Source organism: Rhinatrema bivittatum, chromosome 14, assembly GCF_901001135.1.
Source record: "Rhinatrema bivittatum chromosome 14, aRhiBiv1.1, whole genome shotgun sequence".
Lineage (NCBI taxonomy): Eukaryota > Metazoa > Chordata > Amphibia > Gymnophiona > Rhinatrematidae > Rhinatrema > Rhinatrema bivittatum.
The window spans coordinates 51,470,627-51,492,186 of NC_042628.1; the positions used below are offsets into that span (position 1 = coordinate 51,470,627).

Genomic DNA, 21,560 nt, shown 5'->3' on the forward strand with positions numbered 1-21,560 from the left:
CGCGGGCTTAAGGCAGACGGCAAAAGAGGAGAGGAATCCTCATCCTCCGATGCTGAATCAGCAGGCTGCCGTGTGGTCAAGATGGCCGCCGGCTCCCTCTCACAGGGAGGCGGGGCTGACGACCGCGCGGCTGCCAGTCTTCCCTGCCGCGTCGAAGAGGAAGCTAAAGTGCCGCTGCGGGCAGCGCTCGGCCCCCAGGAGGGTCCCTCGCCCCCGGGAATGCAGCGGGAGGAGAGACCCTCCCTGGAGAGTCGCGCCCCTGCCCTACCACAGGCCGTGCAGGCCGAAGACCGCAGCATCCCCGAGACTGCAGGAAAAAACGCGCCAAAGGTAAGTTGCCTCAGCCCAGGAAAAATCACGCCAAAAAAGCAAGGCAAAAACGCCACCAAATCGCTGTGGAAAATCGCCGGGTGAACAAATAGCCACCCCCTCCGGAGTCCCTGGTCTACTCGGCCAGAAGCACGGCAGGCTAGTGCTTTAAGAGAGATTACTGCCTGCAACCAACAGGACTTACGCGGCCTTAAAAGTCTCCTTACAAATTTTTTTTTTTTTTTTTTAAATAAAGAAAGCCCTCTTCAGGTTAAAACCTGGAATGAATACCCATAGGGGGGGGGGGGGGAGGGTGACCGGCCCACCGGTAAGCTCTCCCCCAGGACCAAAGGGACACAATATTCCGGGAACCAGAGTGAGAGCAATGCCCTCAGCGCCTGCCTGAACGCTGCGCTTAATAAAAATAGAACACCCACTGTCAAACACAAACTTATTACTTTTTTTTTTTTTAAACTAGTAAGAACCAGTTGATCTAGACAGTATAGACAGTATAGGCAGAAAATTAAAAAATAACACCTGAAAGGAATTTAGTCAGGACAGACAGGACCGCAGGTTATGCCTCTCAATCTGCTGGAGTCAGAGGAAATACTGAAGGATGGCAGGTGGCACACCAGTATATCTAGGGGGTGCTTTCAGTTTTCTCTCTGACTCCATCTGCTGGAGGGGAGGCATAACCCAGCAGTCTGGACTGATCCTGGTACATACAGGGAAGATCTGTTTATGCCCTAAATTAAATATTTACATTTTTGAGCTTGTACATGCTGCTTTTTTTCTTCTATTCATTTTTTTTCTTTTCTCTTTGTAATAATTTTACTTGAGAGCACTGGAATTCCAACCATTTTTGATGACTGGAGTTATAGTGTTATGTATTCCTAATTCTTTTGTGTTTAATTTTGGAATTGTTTCTGACATATATCTGTTCATTTTCTTTTCAAGCATTTGCTTGATATTTAATTTATAGATCTATAAATAAATAATAAAAAATAAAGCAACAGACCCTCTAACTGGCCACAGCCAGGGTTAAAAGTAAAAAAAATACTTAACTTATGCCATCTTCATCTGACTGAGAAAGGACAAAGGAGGAAGATCCATGGGGGAGAAGAGGGAGCCAGACCACTGGCTTTCAATCACCTCACACACTCCGGGCAGAGCCATCTGAGGGTCAGCAACATTCTGCTTGCAGGAACATGGTCCTTCATGGCACCTAGCACCCTTAAGAGCAATTTCTTTTTCTCCAATCTTCTTATTTTTTTTATAATGAAATCCTCAGACTGCAAGCTTTACACCTCTATCATCTGCTGATGATGGAGAAATACTGAGGGACTGCAGGTGGCACATTATCTTTAATAACAGTGTCAGTAAAGCTTTTCTTCTCTGTCTCCATCTGCTGGTAGGAATGAAAAACCCATGCATCTGGACCTGTGGCGTAGCTACGGATGGGCCTGGGTGGGCAGTGACCCACCCACTTTCCATTCAGGCCCACCCAAAACAAGGGAGAAAAAAATGAATAAAACCGTGGGGTGCTAACAACAGAACAGACCACGTCAAGATTAAGAGTCAGGCAATCGGCGGCACTTCAGCAAATGGACCAAGTTTCAAGCTTTGAGCAGCCATGACTGCTCACTGCACCGCCCAAGAGGAGTCTGTACACACCATGCCGGACGCACGTTCATGTTGCCGAGGTCAGAGAGTCAGGTGACCGAGGTGCAGGCGCGTGGCATTCTGGCTGCCTTGCTTGCGCACCTCACACTTCGGGGGCTGAAGAAAAGAAGACCGAGCCGCTGCCGGAGACCAGGCTGGCAGGCCGAAGACGAGCTGTTCAGCTGGGGGCCTTTGTGTGTGTATTTGAGATCGGAAGGGTGCTTCTGTGTGTGTGTATGTGAGAAAGGGAGGGTACTTCTGTGTGTGTGTATGTGGAGTGTATGTGAGAAAAGGAGGGTGCTTCTGTGTGTGTGTATGTGAGAAAGGGAGGGTACTTCTGTGTGTGTGTATGTGGTGTGTATGTGAGAAAGGGAGGGCACTTCTGTGTGTGTGTGTATGTGAGAAAGGGAGGGCACTTCTGTGTGTGAGACAGGGAAGGTGCTTCTGTAAGAGTGTAATGTGTATGTGAGTCAGGGAGGGTGCTTGTGTGTGTCAATGTGTGTGTGCGAAAGAGAGATGGAGCATGTTTTTGGCTGGCTGTGGCTGTGAGAGAGAGGGGGGCATGTGTGTGATTGAGCCTGTTTGTAAGTGAAATAGAGCATGTATGTGATTGAAAGCCTGTGCAAGAGCATTGTGTGATTGAGAGAGACTGGCCAGAGAGGTGATGTGTGTATGTGTGAGAAAGACTGATCAAGGAGATGACTGATATGTGTGTGCTTTGTGTGTGAGAGAGAGAAGAGACTGGTTGTGGTCCCTAAGGAAGAGGACTGTGAGGACACCTTCAGCAGCTACTGCTGCTTCTGATGTGGCCTGCAAGGGAAAGGAGTAGGAGAACTACTGGAGAGGGTAAGTAAAGGTGGCTTTTTAGGTTCATTTTCTTGATTGACTACCATTTTAATTATTGGGTAGTATGTGATGTGTCTGCTGGTTTGAAATATTTTATTGGTGTTTGGTAAAGCTTTCAAAATTTGCATGAGTCTTTAATTATTGGATATTCTATTCATCAGCTGTTTTGAAATAATTTTATTAGTATGATTTTACTATTATGATGATTTATATATCTTGATTTTATTGATTGTTTCATGAGAAATGGTGACATTTTTGTTTTTCCATTGTTGCACTGTATAGAGTCTGGCGTGATACGTTTTACAGTTTACTTTTTGTCTGCACATTTCTATTTATACTTTATGTGGCTTTATTCTGTATTTGGTGAGGGTTTGTGTTCTGCATGCAAAGACTGAGACGAAGCATTTTTTTAACCTGTGGTTTCTCTGTAGGAATCTGTAATAGCTTAGCCTGTTCTGTTTTTCTGATAGGAGGTGTATGATGAGATATTTGTCTTTATAGTAGACTAGAATATGGCTCTTTGTAAATTATGGGATACTGCCACTTGAGATCTCTTTAAGTATAATTGAAATGCTTCCATAACTATATATAAGGTTTAGCTTTGGTAGCTGCTTGAAGTCATTGAGTTTAAAATATTAAAAGTATAACAGCTGTAGCAGATTATTTAGAAATCTATTGTCAGGTGTGTGTGTGTGTGTGTGTGTGTGTGTGTGTGTGTGTGTGTGTGTGAGAAAGTATTTATCAATAAGAATATGAATTCCATGGCTCAGACTTTGTTTAGTACCCACCCATGTTAACCTTAGGCCCAGCCAAAAATTCATTTCTGGCCTCGCCACTGATCTGGACTAATCTGGGGTATGAACAGGAAGTGATGTAAAGTAAATAAATAAAATAAACTAGGCGAGAAGGTTGTGCCACAGAACTTAGCAAGTGGTGATCAATGGGGTCCATTCTATGGAAGGGTAAGAGACCAGCAGGGTGCCACTGGACTTGGAGGTCATTTCTAATGATTTCAAGATAACCAGTCAATGTGACATAGCAGTTGGGAAAGTTAATAGTATACTTGGGTGCATGAAGAGAGATATTGCTAGTATAAAGAGGGAAGCATTATCATCTTTGAGAGACCCTATCTACACAGGGGGATTAATAATGCAGAGACAATTCAAAGAAAGACCTTCAAGATGGTGCATGGCCTGCACTGTAAGCCACACAAGAGACAGACTGACTCTCTAGAAGAAAGAAAGGAAAAGGGAGATATGAGACAAACATTCACATATGTAGCAGGCTTAAATTAAGTAACAGAAGGAAACAATTTCCATAAAAGGTCACAGAGGTTGAAGCTCAAAAGGAATGGGAGAAAATACTTTTTCCATTCAGAGGGTGTTGGACACCAGGAACAGACTTAGTGGAGGTTCTAGAGCCAGAAAGTGGCAGAATTCAAGCATCCATGGGCACAAAGGCGCCGCCAGTCAAAGAGTTTGAAGACTCAAGATCTGAATCTTCCTCTCCCCCCCCCCCCCCAACACTCTCCAGTTAAATTCTGTCCACGTAACTCACCCCCACACAAACCTTAGCTGGATATAAAGAAGCAGAGCTGGAGGTGCTGTGAAGGCATGGTTAAGCTGGTGAGTGCTGATATTCAGCACTTTCCCAGCTAAAGCTTAGCCGGGTAGGTCTAGTCAGCAAAACAGCTGTGCTAAAGCTTTCTGGATAACGTTATCCGGGAATATCCAGTCTAACACTTATCGGCTAAGTGCTGCTCAATTATTCAGGTAACTTTACCCAGATAACTTTCCTGCTTGCTGAAAGCGAATCTAGTGGCAAAGGGAGGAAGATGATCACAGATCATGTAAGATCTAACACAGCTCAGTGGGCAGGCAGCAGTGGGCAGACGTAGTGGGCCAAATCGTCCTTTTCTGCTGACATCTTCCACATTTCTATGTACAGACCCCCCTTCTCCTTGCTCCATGGAACGGCTGCAGATACCTCTTACCTGTGGGCGGCGTGCCTGTTTGGTGCCCAGCCTTCCAAGTCTCTGCTTCTATGTTGTATTCCAGCAATTTGTTGTTAAACCCGTTGTCAGGGGAGTATCCACCGATCAGAAGCAAGGAGGAGCCACGGCGCTGTGTCAGGGTATGCCCCGCTACAGCAGGGAGAAGGGGAGCCTGCAGGGAGAAGCAGGGACGGGTTATAAGCAGGAAGGCTTACAGTGAAGGGGAATGGGCGAAAGATGAAAGAAGGGAATCACCAGCTCTTGTCTCCACTGCAGCGTAGTCAGGTTTAAGACCCAGAAGTCGCTCAGCACTCCGCTGCTCGTCTGCCCTCCCAGCAAAAACATGGCATTCCGCAGGGGATTGTAAGCAACGGCATGGAAGTAACGGGGGCTAGGACCGGGGCCCCCATCCTCAGTGCCAGCCAACATCTGTGTCCAGCGGCGCTCCACAATGGAGTATCTGAGGAGAGAGGTTAAGTGAGAAGACTGAAAACTCAGTCTAATCCATACAGAAATCCCTGCAGCATCCCTTCATCTGTACTACACATCCCATAATCCCATGTATTTTCATTTACACCACCATAGTCCAGAATCTCCTTCAGCGCCCTCTCACCTGTAGACATTTCCTAAAATTCCTTCTCGCAGCGACATGCCTCCAAACATCCAGAGTGTGAGCTCAGGTCCCTCCACCATGGTATGGCCCAGCCGGTGCAGAAAGCGGCTGGCTGTGTCCTAGAGAAAGCGACATTGCAGGAGATGAGGTCCAGGATTTCCTCCTGTCTCACTTTTCTCTCCCTCACTTCATCTTTTTGCCCCACACCTTCCTCCCCCTTTGCTCTATCTTGGACTCCCACTTCTTTCCCGCCTCTTCTCCAGATAGATCACTTCACACATTATGGTACAACAGTGAGCCAAGATCCATGCACTGCATGAACACCCTAGGGAGAAGCAGGGTATTTATAATATCAAAATCCAATGACGTGCACACTAGTAAATGGCAACAGATAAAGACCAAATTGGTCCATCGAGCAGACCAGGTGAGAGAGATTCTTACACATAAGATTAGATAAGCACATGAATTCCCAATATCAACTTCACTGCTACCCGTGTTTCCCCGAAAATAAGACATCCCCCGAAAATAAGACCTAGTAGAGGTTTTGCCAAATTGCTAAATATAAGACCTCCCCCGAAAGTAAGACCTAGCACATATTACATGTAAATGATCGAATTAGCTACGGTATTCCCTCCCATACAGTAACGCGCGCCCCTGCCGTTTTGCCGCGCGTTTAACCTGCTAACTTACCGCCTACCCTTACCCCTGCGTTAGAGACAGGGGTAAGGGTAGGCGGCAAACTTTCCCCCAGCCCCCGCTCACCTGCCCTGGCCGCGTCCATGGGTGCTGGTCTCCGGGGCAGCCCCAGTCCTCTCCCCTCCTCCCGAAGCAACGAAAGCAGAAAAAAAGCGAAAAAGCGAAAAAAAAAAGTTGCAAGAGAGAGAGGGGAGAGAGGACGGGCAATCCTACGCTCAGGATTGCCCGTCTTCTCCCCTACTCCTGAAGCAAGGCGCGAAAAGCAGCCTTGCTCCGGGAGGAGGGGAGAGGACTGGCAGTGTAAAGCAACGAAGTGACTTACTTTTTTCACAGCCCTTCTCCAGAGACGGACATGGATCGCGGCTCCCCTGCCTCCCGGAGGCGAAGATGGATGCCTGCACGGGCGAAAGCGGCCCCTGTATGTGCGATTGGGCCGCTCAATGCGTGACGTCACATGCCGTGACGCCAAACGTCGTGATGTCACGCATTGAGCGGCCCAATTGCACGCACAGGGGCCGCTTTCACCCATGCAGGCATCCATCTTCGCCTCCGGGAGGCAGGGGAGCCGCGATCCGTCTCCGGAGGAGGGCTGTTAAAAAAGTAAGTCACTTTGTTGCTTTACCATACACTGCCAGTCCTCTCCCCTCCTCCCGGAGCAAGGCTGCTTTTCACGCCTTGCTTCGGGAGGAGGAGAGAGGACTGGCAATCCTGAGCGTACCGTAGGATTGCCTGTCCTCTCTCCCCTCTCTCTCTTGCAACTTTTATTTTTTTCACTTTTTCGCTTTTTTTTTTTTCCGCTTTCGTTGCTTGCTTCGGGAGGAGAGGAGAGAGGACTGGCAATCCCAAGCGTAGGAGAACCGTCCACTTCCTGGTACCTGTCATTTCAAATGTCATTTCTATACAGTAAAATGGGTTGCGCGGGCCTAAAGCTTCACGGACGCTTCTTACCGTAGACGCAGCTTGCATTTTTTTAAATTACTGTATAAAGAGCGTCACTTTTCTTTTTCAGTCAATCTGTGATTCTGTGAGCACGCAAGCCCAAAAGGGAAGAGAATGCAAGCTTTGTTTTGTTTTGTTCAGCAACTGCCCTATATATTGGTGATATAATTGGACATCTAGATTAATAAAATCTCATACAAATTGCTATAAGAAGGAAGGAATCAAATTAATCAGATTAGTCTGAGTTTCCTTTCTTCTGCATTCTCTCAAAGATCAACAAATGAATGGAGAAGAATGGATGGAAATGGACAATGTGCTCAAAGGAAAATTAGTTCTTACCTGATAATTTTCGTTCCTGTAGTACCACGGATCAGTCCAGACACCTGGGTTGTGACTCCGCACCAGCAGGTGGAGACAGAGCAAAACTCGACGGGCTCCCTACATATAGTAAGGTGCCACCCACAGCTCGTCAGTCTTACGTAATGTCAAAGCAACACCAAAAAGTCAGACTAACTAACTATGAACATCATAACGAAATTCGATTCACTAGCACCTCCGGCGGGAATCGAAGAAACATCAGAACCAGAAGCCAACAACGGCTCAGTTTCAAACAAACACTGCAAAAAAGTTTCGCAAATGGAGTAAACGAGGACTCAAGTCAGCCGAGCGGACTCTCCCTCTATTCATCAGTAACACCACTACAGACGGGCGGGAGCCTGGACTGATCCATGGTACTACAGGAACGAAAATTATCAGGTAAGAACTAATTTTCCTTTCCCTGTACGTACCCGGATCAGTCCAGACACCTGGGATGTACCAGAGCAACTTATTGAGGGCGGGGAACAGAGAGTCCTGCTCGGAGAACACTCGCTCCAAACCCCTGAGACTCAGCTGCCTGGACGTCAAGTCTGTAATGCTTAGTAAATGTATGCAACGACTTCCACGTCGCTGCCCTACAGATCTCCAGCGCGGACACCTGAGACACCTCAGCCCAAGACGTGGCTTGCGCCCGAGTCGAATGAGCTCGAAGCCCCTTAGGCGCCACCTTACCCTGCAGAAGATACGCGGAATTTATCGCCTCCTTGAGCCAACGTGCAATCGTGGCACGCGAAGCCGCAGCTCCCCTGCGAGAACCTGAGCAAAGCACAAACAGGTGGTCGGAGACCCGGAAAGGATTCGTAACCTCTAGGTACCGAAGCAAGATCCTGCGAACGTCCAGCCTCCTCAACTCTTTCGACCCTTTGTCCATCGGATCCAGGCTCGAAAACCCCGGAAGGTCCACTGACTGATTCAAATGAAAGGCGGACACCACCTTGGGCAAAAAGGACGGAACCGTTCGCAGAGAGACACCAGACTCCGAGAATCGCAAAAATGGTTCCCTGCAAGACAGGGCCTGCAACTCTGAGACCCGACGAGCGGACGTAATTGCCACCAGGAACACCGTCTTCAACGTCAGATCCTTCAAAGTTGCCCGCTTGACCGGTTCAAACGGCGCCCTGCACAGAGCGGACAACACGCAGTTTAGGTTCCAGGATGGACAAGGATTCCGTACCGGTGGGCGCAAATGCTTAGCCCCCCGAAGAAAACGCGTCACATCCGGATGGCCAGCCAACGACACTCCATGGACCTTACCTCGGAGGCAGCCCAGAGCAGCGATCTGGACCTTCAGGGTACTCCAGGACAGTCCCTTCGAGAGACCCTCTTGAAGGAACGCGAGGACCGCAGGCACCGAAGGTCGTACAGGATCCATGTCGTGAGTAGCACACCAGTCCTCGAAGACTGTCCAAACCCGCATATAGGTTAGGGACGTAGACTGTTTTCTAGCTCTCAGCAAAGTAGCGATGACCGCCTCGGAGTACCCCTTCGTCCTCAAGCGCGCCCTTTCAAAAGCCAAGCCGCGAGACAAAAGTGATCCGCATCCTCCAAACAGACAGGTCCTTGACGAAGAATGGTCGCGGCTCCGTGGAACCGAAGCGGCGGCTCCGCTGCCAGCTGCACGAGGTCCGCGAACCACGGGCGTTGTGGCCATTCCGGCGCCACCAAGACCACCGCCGTCGGGTGTAGCTCGATGCGCCGTAGAACCTTGCCTATCAGAGGCCACGGCGGGAACACATAGAGCAACACGTCCGTGGGCCAGGGAAGGACTAGCGCATCGACCCCTTCTGCACCCAGCTCCCTCCGCCGGCTGAAGAACCGCGGAGACTTTGAGTTTTGAGCGGTGGCCATCAGATCCAGGTGTGGCTGTCCCCACCTGGCACAGATAAGGCGCTACGCCACCTCCGGTAATTCCCATTCGCCGGGATCCAGCCGATGTCGACTGAGGAAGTCCGCCTGGACGTTGTCTACTCCGGCGATGTGAGATGCCGCTAAGCTGCTGAGATGTTGCTCCGCCCAACACATCAACTGACTCGCCTCCTTTGCCACCAGCTGGCTTCTTGTTCCTCCCTGACGATTGATATAGGCCACTGTGGTCGCGTTGTCTGACAGGACCCGGACCGCCCGACCCCGTATCCATGGGAGAAAGGCTCTTAACGCCAAGGCCACCGCCCTGGTCTCTAACCTGTTGATGGACCACAGGGAGTGCTGGACCGACCACTGACCTTGAACGGGGCGTCCTCCACAGACCGCCCCCCAACCCGAGAGGCTGGCGTCCGTCGTGACCACCGTCCAAGTGGGCATGAGAAGAGAGACCCCGCAAGTCAGATGATCGGTGCAGAGCCACCACTGCAGGCTGGTCCTGGCGCGACCGGTGAGGGGCAGAGGTCGATGAAACTCCTCCGATGCCGGCTTCCAGCGGGAAAGTAACGCTGATTGTAACGGTCGCAGATGAGCGAACGCCCAGGGCACCAAAGCTAGCGTGGACGCCATGGAACCCAACACCATCAGGTAATCGCATACCAGCGGACACCGCATGGACAAAAGGCGTTTCACCTGCCCCTGGAGCTTGACCACTCTCTCCTGAGTCAGCGACACCCGAGCTCTCTGCGTGTCGAACAATGCCTCCAGGTATTCCAACCTCTGGGTAGGCACCAGATGACTCTTGGACAGGTTGACCACCCAGCCCAGCGTCCACAAGAGGTGTAGGACCCTGGCAATCGCCGCTCGGCACTCCGTCTCGGATTTGGCCCGGATGAGCCAATCGTCTAAGTAAGGGTGAACCTGGAGCCCTTCCCTCCGGAGCTGGGCAGCCACCACCACCATAACTTTGGTAAAGATGCGTGGAGCCGTGGCAAGTCCGAAAGGAAGAGCCCGGAACTGATAGTGTCTGCCTAGGATGCAAAACCGCAGATACTTGTGATACGCCGGCTGAATCCCGATGTGCAAGTAGGCCTCCGTCAGGTCCAGTGACGCAAGGAACTCGCCTGGACGAACCGCAGCCACTACGGAACGGATCGTCTCCATCTTGAAGCTGGGCACCCGAAGGCACCTGTTGACTCCTTTTAGGTCGAGGATGGGCCTGAACGAACTGCCCTTCTTTGGGACCACAAAGTAAATGGAGTACCTTCCCATGCCCTGCTGCCTTGGAGGCACAGGAGTGATGGCGCCCAGATCCTCCAGACGTTGAAGTGTCATTCGTACGGCTGCACGCTTGGCGATAGCCTTGCAGGGCGAAATAAGAAACTTGTTCCACGGCAGACGAGCAAAATCTAACGCGTAACCGTGTTTTATTACTCCTAAGACCCACTGGTCGGAAGTGATTTTGGTCCATTCCTCGTAAAACTGTTCGAGCCTCGCTCCCACGTGAGGTACGGCTGCTGGAAGCCGCAGCGAGGAATGAACCCTTCTCGTTTCATTGGGCCGCCTTGGGCCCCGATCCCGTCGAGGGCCCAGCGGACCTGTGGAACTTCTTCCCCCGAAAGGACTGAGACCATGAGGAGGATCTGGCCGAGCCTGCCCGGTAGGATTGCCCCGATGCCGTCGATCGTTGCGGTCTCTGCCGCCGGTTAGGGCGGAAACGGTTCCTCGAGGAAAACCCAGACCGAGGCCTAGGTCTATCCTCCGGCAGCTTAAAAGCCTTGTTCTCGCTGAGGAATTGCATAAGGTCGTCCAGCTGCTTCCCAAAGAGTAACTTCCCCTTAAAGGGCAAGGAACCCAAATGGGCCTTTGACGTACCATCGGCGGCCCAGTTGCGGAGCCAGAGGAGACGACGAGCCGAGACCACCGAGACCATAGCCCTGGCGGAGGTTCTCAGTAAGTCATGCATGGCATCAGCACTATAGGCTATCACCGCTTCCAAGTGATCCGCCTGTGAAGCCTCCCCATCAGAGAGCCCAGCATTTGCTTGTAAATTTTGGGCCCAGCGAAGCCCAGCTCGCAACGCGAAATTACTACAAATGGCCGCCCTGACGCCCAGGGCAGAAACCTCAAAAACCTTCTTAAGCTGCACCTCCAGCTTGCGATCCTGGATGTCTCTGAGCGCCGTGGTGCCTGTCACAGGAATGGTTGATCGCTTTGTCACCGCCGACACCGCCGCGTCCACTCGTGGGAGGCGTAGCAACTCCAAAACATCCTTGGGCAGAGGGTACAGCTTATCCATGGCCTTACTGACCTTGAGACCCAATTCCGGGGTATCCCACTCCCGAAAAAGGATGTTGGAAGCAGAGAAATGAAACGGGAAAGCCACCGTGGGACCCGCGAGACCGAGAAGTACCGGGTTCATATTAGCGCCCTGCCGGACCTCCACGGGTGGAGCTTCCACTCCAAGTTCCTCGAGGATCGCTGGAATAAGGGGGGATAGCTCTTCCCGCTTGAAGAGGCATACGACCTTAGGATCATCCCCTTCCCCCATCAGCGGTCCCTTTCCTGCGCCCGGTTGGGCTGGACCCTGCTCATCGGGGCCCTCAGGCCCTCCTGTGGTCCCCGAGACCAACTCCCCCTCCTCCGAGGAGGTAGGTTCTGACTCCGAGTCCTGGGGGACCCCACGGGCCGGTCTCTTCTCCTTGGGGTGATGCGACGCATCCCTATGCCGCGCCGACCTCTTCAGGGGGTGAGAGCGCTCCCTTCTGCCCCCCGGCAGTTTTCCGGACTTGCGTTTCGATTTTTTAAATTTAGCCAATTTTTTAAATAAAATTGTAAAGTCCTCGGAGAAAGAATCCTCCGAACCCGAGGATTCCTCCCCCGAGCTCAAGTTCCCCGGAACTGAGCCCCCCCGAGGGTCCCCCCCCGATGCCCGAGGCTGGGGAGACAACGGAGGAGGATGGCCGCCATTATCCACGGCCCTCCTCGTGGCTTCCCGAACGGAGTCCAAAATGGCCGCCGTTCCCGCGCTAAGCGGGAACGGGTCCGGCCCCCCGACCTCGGCAGCCACGGCGCGCGGCGGCGAACGGACCGACCGGGAACGGCTTCCCCGACCACCCCCCGAAGGACCTTCACCTCCGGCAAGGCAGCCGGAGCACATGCCGTCGTGCGAGACCCGCGTCCGTGCTGACCCGCACGCTCGACAGGCCGACCTGACCGGCATCTCGGGACGGGGACAAAAATTTGCCGCGCCTAACTCCCAGCCGCCCCCCCAACGACGAAAACCCGCTGGCGAGAGACGAACAGAGAGAGAGACGGCGCGGGAACAAAAACAAAGAAACTGCAAAAACTTTTTTTTTTTGATACTTAGCCGCTGTCCGGGTGCTGAAGCTGCCGCGCTCCACCGGGGGTGAGTGAACCGGGCTCCCCGGTGTCACCCCCGACGCTGCTGCCAGAGGGGCCGGGTCCTCGACCCCAGCAGCGGCCTCTACCAGGGGGGAAAAATCCCCTCAGGACTTGCCTGTCCCCCTGGGAGGCTACTCCGACGGGAGCTGTCTTCTACAAAATTCAAAAATAATTAATTCTTTTTTTTTTTTTTTTTGACAGAAGGAAGAGAAAACTAGCAATAATCCTCCCTTCTCTAAATCTGTTTTGAAAATCCCTGACTAACTAGACCCCAGGGATCCCAGAGACTGTGGGTGGACCTGCCCCAACTGCTGGAGACAGAGAAAGACTGAGGGGCTGTGGGTGGCACCTTACTATATGTAGGGAGCCCGTCGAGTTTTGCTCTGTCTCCACCTGCTGGTTCGGAGTCACAACCCAGGTGTCTGGACTGATCCGGGTACGTACAGGGAACGCCCCATTCTCTCAGGATTCAGTAACATCAGTGGTCATTTTCTAGGTTTGAGTCAGCAGCAGCCTCCACCTTTCAGTTTTTCCCAATGGAGAAAAGGAAGCAAGTTAAAAATGATCCCAGCAGGCAGAAGTAGTTGAATACAGGTACCGAGGCAGGGAGAGCAGGCCCTCGAGGGGCGAGTTCATTTTTTTGTTCAACAATATACCGGTATGTGAATTCTTCTTCATGGAAAAAAAGACATCCCCTGAAAATAAGGCCTAGTGCATCTTTGATAGCAAAAATTAATATAAGACACTGTCTTATTTTCGGGGAAACAGGGTACTCCCTATATTTTACCTGACTTCTCAACTCTTTGCCTACTACTGCCCTATTTATCTGTCCCAAGCATTCCTAAAATCTGCTAAATGTGCTGTCTGCCATTTCAGACCATGTCTTCTTCAATTTGCCTACTTACAAGATCAATGCTTAATCCAACACCCAGACTCCTTCCAAGTCTTATTACCCCGTTTAGGTCTAATCTCCACAGCCACCAAAACTAGTAAGGCTGTTGTCTAAACCACCTGGCCGCGCCCATGCTCACTGAAGTCTGGGCTTTAACTATGGCCCCCTTTTCTACCCCACATACCCATCCTTCTTGGAAGTCCAATGTTGTTATATCAGTTGGAACCATGGCCCAATGCAGGCCATCTAATTAACCAGAAGTCCTAGTAGAAACATAGTGCTCACACAGCAAGATCTGTCTGGTAGGATATATAGGGGGCCCTAGGAGGATGGGATGTAGCTGGCTGCTTAGATTATTACAGAGTCTTTTGTTTGTGCATGGGAAACGTGAGGTGCTGGAAGGAATCAAGTGCAGATTAAACCTACTCTTCTATCCTACACATTGGTGTGCAAAAAAGGAAGACAAAGGCTATCCTGAATACGGAGAAATCGAGCAGGTGGTCACACACTATGGTTGGCAGCTGAGATATATCCTTGCAGTGCTGGCAAAACCAATGGGCAAACTGGTTGAGACAATTGTTCTTTTTCTGACATCATTTACTATGAAGCCTGATACAGTCATATCACTGCTTTTAGGGTTGTAAAGGAAAATTGGTTCTTACCTGCTAATTTTCGTTCATGAAGTACCACGGAGCAGTCCAGAAAAGTGGGTTTATATTCATCCCTACCAGCAGATGGAGGCAGAGTACAAATCTTTGAAGCACTGCTAAATAACTAACAGGCCGATACAGTTAACTTGCCCTTGGACGTGCGTTTTCCCTTACCCCTTATTCAGTAAGGGGCGGAAAACGCGCGTCCAACCCACGGCACCTAATAGCGCCCTCAACATGCAAATGCATGTTGATGGCCGTATTAGGTATGCCCGCGTGATACAGAAAGTAAAATGTGCAGCCAAGCCACACATTTTACTTTAAGAAATTAGCGCCTACCTTTGGGTAGGCGCTAGTTTCTGCTGGTACCAGGAAAGTGCACAGAAAAGCAATAAAAACTGCTTTTCTGTGCACCCTCCGACTTAATATCATGGCGATATTAAGTCGGAGGTCCCAAAGAGTAAAAAAAAAAAAAAAAAAAGTAAAATGGGCGGCGGCTGTCGGGCCGAAAACCGGACACTCAATTTTGCCGGCATCCGGTTTCCGAGCCCATGGCTGTCAGCTGGCTCGAGAACTGACGCCGGCAAAATTGAGCGTCGGCTGTCAAACCCGCTGACAGCCGCCGCTCTGGGTCAAAAGGAGTTGCTAGGGACGTGCTAGTGTCCCTAGCGCCTCCTTTTGCCCGTTTCTACCGCACCACCTAATTTAAATACAGAATTGCGCGCACAGGCGAGTGGCCTGTGCGCGCGGAGAGCGGGCGTTTGTCCGCTCTCCCGCGGACTTTACTGAATCGGCCCGTTTGAGTGCGACCTGCAGTCCCTCAGTATTGACCTGTACCCAAGCCAAGATATCTACTTTAATAAACCCCAGTAAACCTGGGGCAAACAAATACTTAAAGGTTAGAGCCCCCCAGGGGCGGATTGGCCTATTGGGGGATCGGGCATCCCCCGGTGGGCCGGTCGCTCCCATCACATGATTTTTTTTTTTTTAAACTTCCTGGCCAAAGACAAGAAGAGGGTCTGCTGGCGCTGCAGCCCGAAGTGAAACCTGCGGGCAGGGCTGGTGGAAGCACTAGGCCTGGGCCTGGGGTGCCACGAGCAGTGGTATCCTGAGGGGAGCCAATGCCTCCGGGCGCAGGGAGGCTCATGCAGTGCTGCAACAGGCAGATCGGCAGGGCCGTGGTGAGGCTCACGTCACCATGGCCCGAAGAAAGAGATTGCGTTTAAACGTGCTGATGCTCCATCTCCTTCCTGCCTGCGCGGCCCCGGAAGTAAACGTTGCACGGAGCCGCGTGGGCAGGAAGGAGGTGGAGCATCAGCGTGTGCAGAAGAGGAGCAGCGCTTATGGGCCACCGCGAATCCCCAAGTCGCAGCGGCCCGAGAAGAAGAAGAGGCCCGGTAGCAGGGCCGCCGCGGCCTGAGAAGATCAGGGCCGCTGCAGATCCCATCCTGCAGCGACCCGCCCAGAGGTGAGAGAGAGTCTGAAAGGGTCTGTAGAGTGTGTGTATGAGATGAGTTGAGATTGTCTGCATGTATGAGATGAGTTGAGAGATTGTGTGTGAGAGTGAAGACCTGAATGTTTGCAGAGACAGCATGTGAGTGCCTCTGTGTGTGTGAGAGAGACAGCATGTGACAGTGAGAGCCTGTGTGTATGAATGACTGTATGAAAGAGAGCATGTGACAGTGAGAGCCTGTGTGTATGAACGATTGTATGAGAGACAGCATGTGACAGTGAGAGCCTGTGTGTATGAATGATTGTATGAGAGACAGCATGTGACAGTGAGAGCCTGTGTGTGTGTGTGTATGAATGATTGTATGAAAGAGAGCATGTGACAGTGAGAGCCTGTGTGTATGAATGACTGTATGAAAGAGAGCATGTGACAGTGAGAGCCTGTGTGTATGAACGATTGTATGAGAGACAGCATGTGACAGTGAGAGCCTGTGTGTATGAATGATTGTATGAAAGAGACCATGTGACAGTGAGAGCCTGTGTGTATGAATGATTGTATGAGAGACAGCATGTGACAGTGAGAGCCTGTGTGTATGAATGATTGTATGAGAGACAGCATGTGACAGTGAGAGCCTGTGTGTATGAATGATTGTATGAGACACAGCATGTGACAGTGAGAGCCTGTGCTTGAACAAGACAGCATGTGGGAGTGAGAGAGAGCCTGTGTGTGTGTGAGAGTCAGTCAGCATGTGCCAGTGAGACTGTGTGTATGAATGATTGTATGAGAGAGAGCATGTGACAGTGAGAGCCTGTGCTTGAGCAAGACAGCATGTGGGAGTGAGAGAGAGCCTGTGTGTGTGAGTCAGACAGCATGTGCCAGTGAGAGACTGTGTGTATGAATGATTTTATATGAGAGAGCATGTGACAGTGAGAGCCTGTGTGTGTGTGTGTGAGAGAGAGAGAAATGCATGTGAGAATGAGAAACTGACTGTGTGTTTGAGGGAAGAAGATGGAGAGAAAAGAAAGAGAAAAAAGACAATATAAAAGGAATTGGCAAAAAAAATAAGAAAGGGAAGGTGGAAAAAAAAAATCCTGTGACCAACCAATTAGAAAACTAAGATCAGACAGCAAAGGCAAAAAAAAATAGATTACTTTTTAGTGATTGGCACATGTAATCTTTGGGCATATGCAAGAATAGCACTTTCTCTATGCAGATCTCACAATGTACGAGATCAGCATGGAGAAAGTGGAAGCCCACGGGGCCTGCACAGAGGAGGCAGCAGAATGGGCTTCAGTGTCAGTAGCAGCAATTGGCACCTCCCCAATAGCCATGTGGCAGCAGTGACAGTGGCAGCAGAGGAATGAGAGAGGTTCCGAGGTTGCTGGCAAAAGAGAGGGGGTCTGCCTTTAGTGTGTGCATGTGTATGAATGGGACTCTGCCTGGGGGTGTATGTGTGTGAATGCATGGGTGCCTGCCTGGGGTTCGTGTGTGTGAGAATGAATGTGTGCATGTCTGGGGGATGGGGAGGGAGTGGTGTGAAAATAAATGGGAGCCTGCCTGGGGGTCAGTGTGTATGTGTGTGTGTGTGTGTGTGAGAATGACTGGGAGCTTGCCTGGGTGTGTGTGTTTGTGTGTATGTGAGGGAGCCAGTGAGTGTGAGAGCATGAGTGTGTATGAGAAAATCCAAGGGAGTAAGAGTTTGTGTGTGGAGGGGGGGAGAGTGTCTTAGAGCCTGAGAGTGTGTCAGTGTCAGTGAGAGCGAGAGGTTATGGTGGATATAAGAGCATGAATGTGTATGAATGTGACAGTGTATGTGTGAGAGAGAATGGGCATGTATGTGTGAGAGAAAGAGGATAACCTCCTAATCCTCGACAATATCAGGGTGCCTGGAAATCAAGAGCTCCCACAGAAGGGGACAGTAGGGGCTTTTTAAAATCCTTATTAGTTTTAATTATTGAATATTATTTGATGTCTGCTCTTTTGAAATATTTTATTGGTGTTATATACAAATTTTTGAAAATTTCCCTGAGTTAAATTACTGGAGGTTCTACTCATCAGCAGTTTTGAAATATATATTTTTAGTATGATTTTCCTATTGTGATGTTTTATAGTTCTTGATTTTATTGTTTGATGTTTTATGAGGAATGATGGTATTTTCTGTTTTTCCAATGCTGCATTACATACAGTCTAACTTGTTGTGATTTCCAGTTCGGTTTGTCTGTGTATATTTTATGGTCCCTTTATTCTGTATTTGGTGACTCACCAAATTGTATGTGTAATTGGGTACCCATGGGCCAGTATGGAGAAAAATCCCCCGGGCCAGTATTTTCCCACAATCTGCCCCTGGAGCCCCCTGAAAAAACTAGGCCCTCTTAACCTGACAGAATGCACATCTGAAACTAAGTACACTTTTCATTACTCTGAATATATCACATATCAGCGCAGCAACATCCAGAAGCGAGGAAGTCTTTCAAAAAATGGGGAAGGGTCTCTGGACTGATCCATGGTACTTCAGGAACAAAAATTAGCAGGTAAGGACCAATTTTTCTTTCCTGTTTATACCCCGGATCATTCCAGACAAGTGGGACGTACCCAAGCCCCTCTATTCTTGGCGGGAACTCGAAAGACCCATGCACAAAACACTCTCCCCCAAACGTCACCTCTTCTGGGGCCCACACATCTAAGCGTAATGTTTGGTAAAAGTATGAAGAGAAGACCACGTCACCACACTACAAATCTCCTGCGGAGAAAGCAGTTGACACTCCGCCCACGAGGTCACTTGCACCCTAGTAGAATGCGTCTGCTGGGGCCCACCTGAGTCCAAACATGCGCAGGATCCCTCCTGACTCCACCGGCCCTCTGCCCTTCTTGGCCATCCGAGACATTTTAGGTAAGGATCTCTTTGTCCTAACTCCTTTCTGGCTAAACAAGCTTTATGGAGGAGAAAGGAAAATTAGTTTCTTACCTGATAATTTTCGTTCCTGTAGTACCAAGGATCAGTCCAGGACACCTGGGTTGTGACTCCGCACCAGTAGATGGAGACAGACTAAAACTTGTGGGCGGAGCCATATATGCCCCTGTGCCAGTCACAGCCCCTCAGTCTTACGGAATGTCAAAGTAGAACACAACCAGAGAAGTGAACAAAACTAGATACCGCTAACTAACGGGGAAGAAACACCCCTTCTGGAACCGGGCTCTCCAACCGAGAGAGCGAACAAGCGAAACAGAGCAAATCAAAAACACAGAGCGGACTCTCCGTTACTTCAGCGCAGCACTGCGGGCGGGATCCTGGACTGATCCTTGGTACTACAGGAACGAAAATTATCAGGTAAGAAACTAATTTTCCTTTCCCTGTACGTACCAGGATCAGTCCAGGACACCTGGGATGTACCAGAGCAACCTACTGAGGGTGGGAAGCAGAGAGTCCCGCTCGGAGAACCCTCTCTCCAAAACCCCCGGAATCGGTAGCCCGGACATCCAGCCGGTAATGCCGGATAAAAGTATGCAACGACTTCCAGGTGGCCGCCCTACAAATCTCTTGAGGCGACACCTGAGAGGCTTCCGCCCAGGACGCTGCTTGAGATCGAGTCGAGTGAGCCCGCAGCCCCACAGGAAGAGGTTTTCCCCTCACCAAGTACGCTGAACCAATGGCCTCCTTGAGCCAACGAGCGATCGTTGTGCGGGACGCTGCAGCTCCTTTCTTTGGACCAGAGAAGAGGACAAACAGATGATCTGTGACCCGAAACGGATTAGTGACCTCCAGATATCGGAGAAGGGATCTCCGCACGTCAAGCTTCCGTAACTCCCTCTCCTCTGTAACAGAGGAGCCTCCGCACGCAAAAGCGGGCAACTCCACCGATTGATTCACATGAAACGACGAGACCACTTTCGGAAGAAAGGAAGGAACCGTCCGTAAGGAAACCCCCGAATCGGAGATACGCAAGAAAGGTTCCCTACAAGACAGGGCCTGTAACTCGGAAACCCGCCGTGCCGAGGCAATCGCCACCAAGAATGCCGTCTTTAAAGTGAGATCCTTAAGAGTTGCGCGTTTCAAGGGCTCAAACGGCGCCGTGCATAGAGCGGAAAGAACCCAATTGAGGTTCCAAGCCGGACAAGGAAGACGTAACGGGGGGCGAAGGTGCTTAGCACCCCGAAGGAAACGAGCAATATCCGGGTGAAGCGCCAGAGACTTACCTCGCAAACACCCAAGCGCCGCCACTTGGACCCGTAGGGAACTGCACGCCAGACCTTTGGCCAGACCCGCCTGGAGGAACGCCAGAACATCAGAGACGGAAGCCGAAGTGGGGGCCACCCCGCGCTGCACGCACCAGTCCTCAAAGACTACCCAGACACGGACATAAGCCAAAGACGTCGACTGCTTCCTGGAACGCAGCAGCGTGGCCACCACCGCATCTGAATAACCTTTTCTCTTCAGACGATTCCTCTCAAAAGCCATGCCGCGAGACAGAAGTGATCCGGATCCTCCAAACAGACGGGGCCCTGATGGAGTAGGGCCGCCATTCCCTGGAACCGAAGGGGTGCCGCTACTGCCAGTTGTATGAGGTCTGCGAACCACGGCCGGCGAGGCCACTCCGGTGCCACCAAGATCACGTTGGCCGGATGCAACTCTATGCGCCGTAGAATCTTGCCGATCATCGGCCACGGGGGAAACACGTAAAGCAGCACATCCGTAGGCCAGGGAAGCACCAACGCATCGACGCCTTCTGCCCCCCGCTCTCGACGTCGACTGTAAAATCGCGGGGCCTTCGCGTTGTGCCACGTGGCCATCAGATCCATGTGGGGCACCCCCCACGTTTCGCAAATGAGAAGAAATGCTTCGTCCCCCAGCTCCCACTCTCCGGGATCCAGACGATGACGGCTGAGATAGTCCGCCTGCACGTTGTCGACTCCCGCTATGTGAGACGCTGCGAGGTTGCTGAGATGTAGCTCCGACCAGGCCATCAAGCGCTGAGCTTCTTCTGCCACCTGGGGGCTCCGTGTCCCCCCCTGCCGGTTGATGTATGCCACGGTGGTCGCATTGTCCGACAACACTCGGACTGCCTTTCCCCGCAGCAATGGTAGAAAAGCCTGCAGAGCCAGACGGACCGCCCTGGTCTCTAGGCGATTGATAGACCACTGGGCTTGCGACACTGACCACAGGCCTTGAACTGAGCTCCCTAGGCAGACCGCTCCCCAACCGGAGAGGCTGGCATCCGTGGTCACCACTGTCCAACTGGGCACCAGGAGAGAGACTCCGGCGGAAAGGTGACTTGGATCCAGCCACCACCGCAGGCTGGACCTCGCGTGTCCCAGTAGAGGAAGCGGTAAATGGAAGTCCTCCGAGACCGGCTTCCAACGGGAAAGCAAGGATGACTGTAAGGGTCGCAGATGAGCGAACGCCCAGGGAACCAGCGCCAGCGTGGAAGCCATAGACCCCAGGACCGTAAGGTAGTCGCAGACCCGCGGCTGGCGAAGAGACAACAAGCGGTGCACCTGAGTTAGCAGTTTGCCCCTCCTTTCGAGCGACAGAAACACCTTGCCCTGCTTCGTGTCGAAAAGAGCTCCCAGATATTCCAAGGACTGTGTGGGTGTCAGATGACTCTTGCTGAAGTTGACCACCCATCCCAGGGACTGCAACAGATGGAGGACCCTGGCCACCGCCATCCGACACTGATCCTCGGACTTCGCCCGAATCAACCAATCGTCCAGATAAGGATGGACCAGAAGACCTTCTCGGCGCAGTTGCGCCGCCACCACGACCATCACCTTCGTGAATGTACGAGGGGCCGTTGCGAGCCCAAACGGGAGCGCCCGAAACTGGTAATGCCGGCCCAGAATGCAGAATCTGAGGAAGCGTTGGAACGACG

The 21,560-nt window shown here is 51.3% G+C and overlaps 1 protein-coding gene across 1 annotated transcript in view; it reads right to left on the minus strand.

Annotated features, from left to right (window-relative positions):
* The window catches only part of MEGF8 (multiple EGF like domains 8), a 295,542-nt gene that overhangs the window by 117,584 nt on the left and 156,398 nt on the right, over positions 1 to 21,560 (minus strand). The window contains 3 exon segments of the mRNA XM_029577448.1: positions 4,811 to 4,982; positions 5,066 to 5,270; positions 5,424 to 5,542. Of these exon segments, the coding sequence (XP_029433308.1) occupies positions 4,811 to 4,982; positions 5,066 to 5,270; positions 5,424 to 5,542 (496 nt within the window).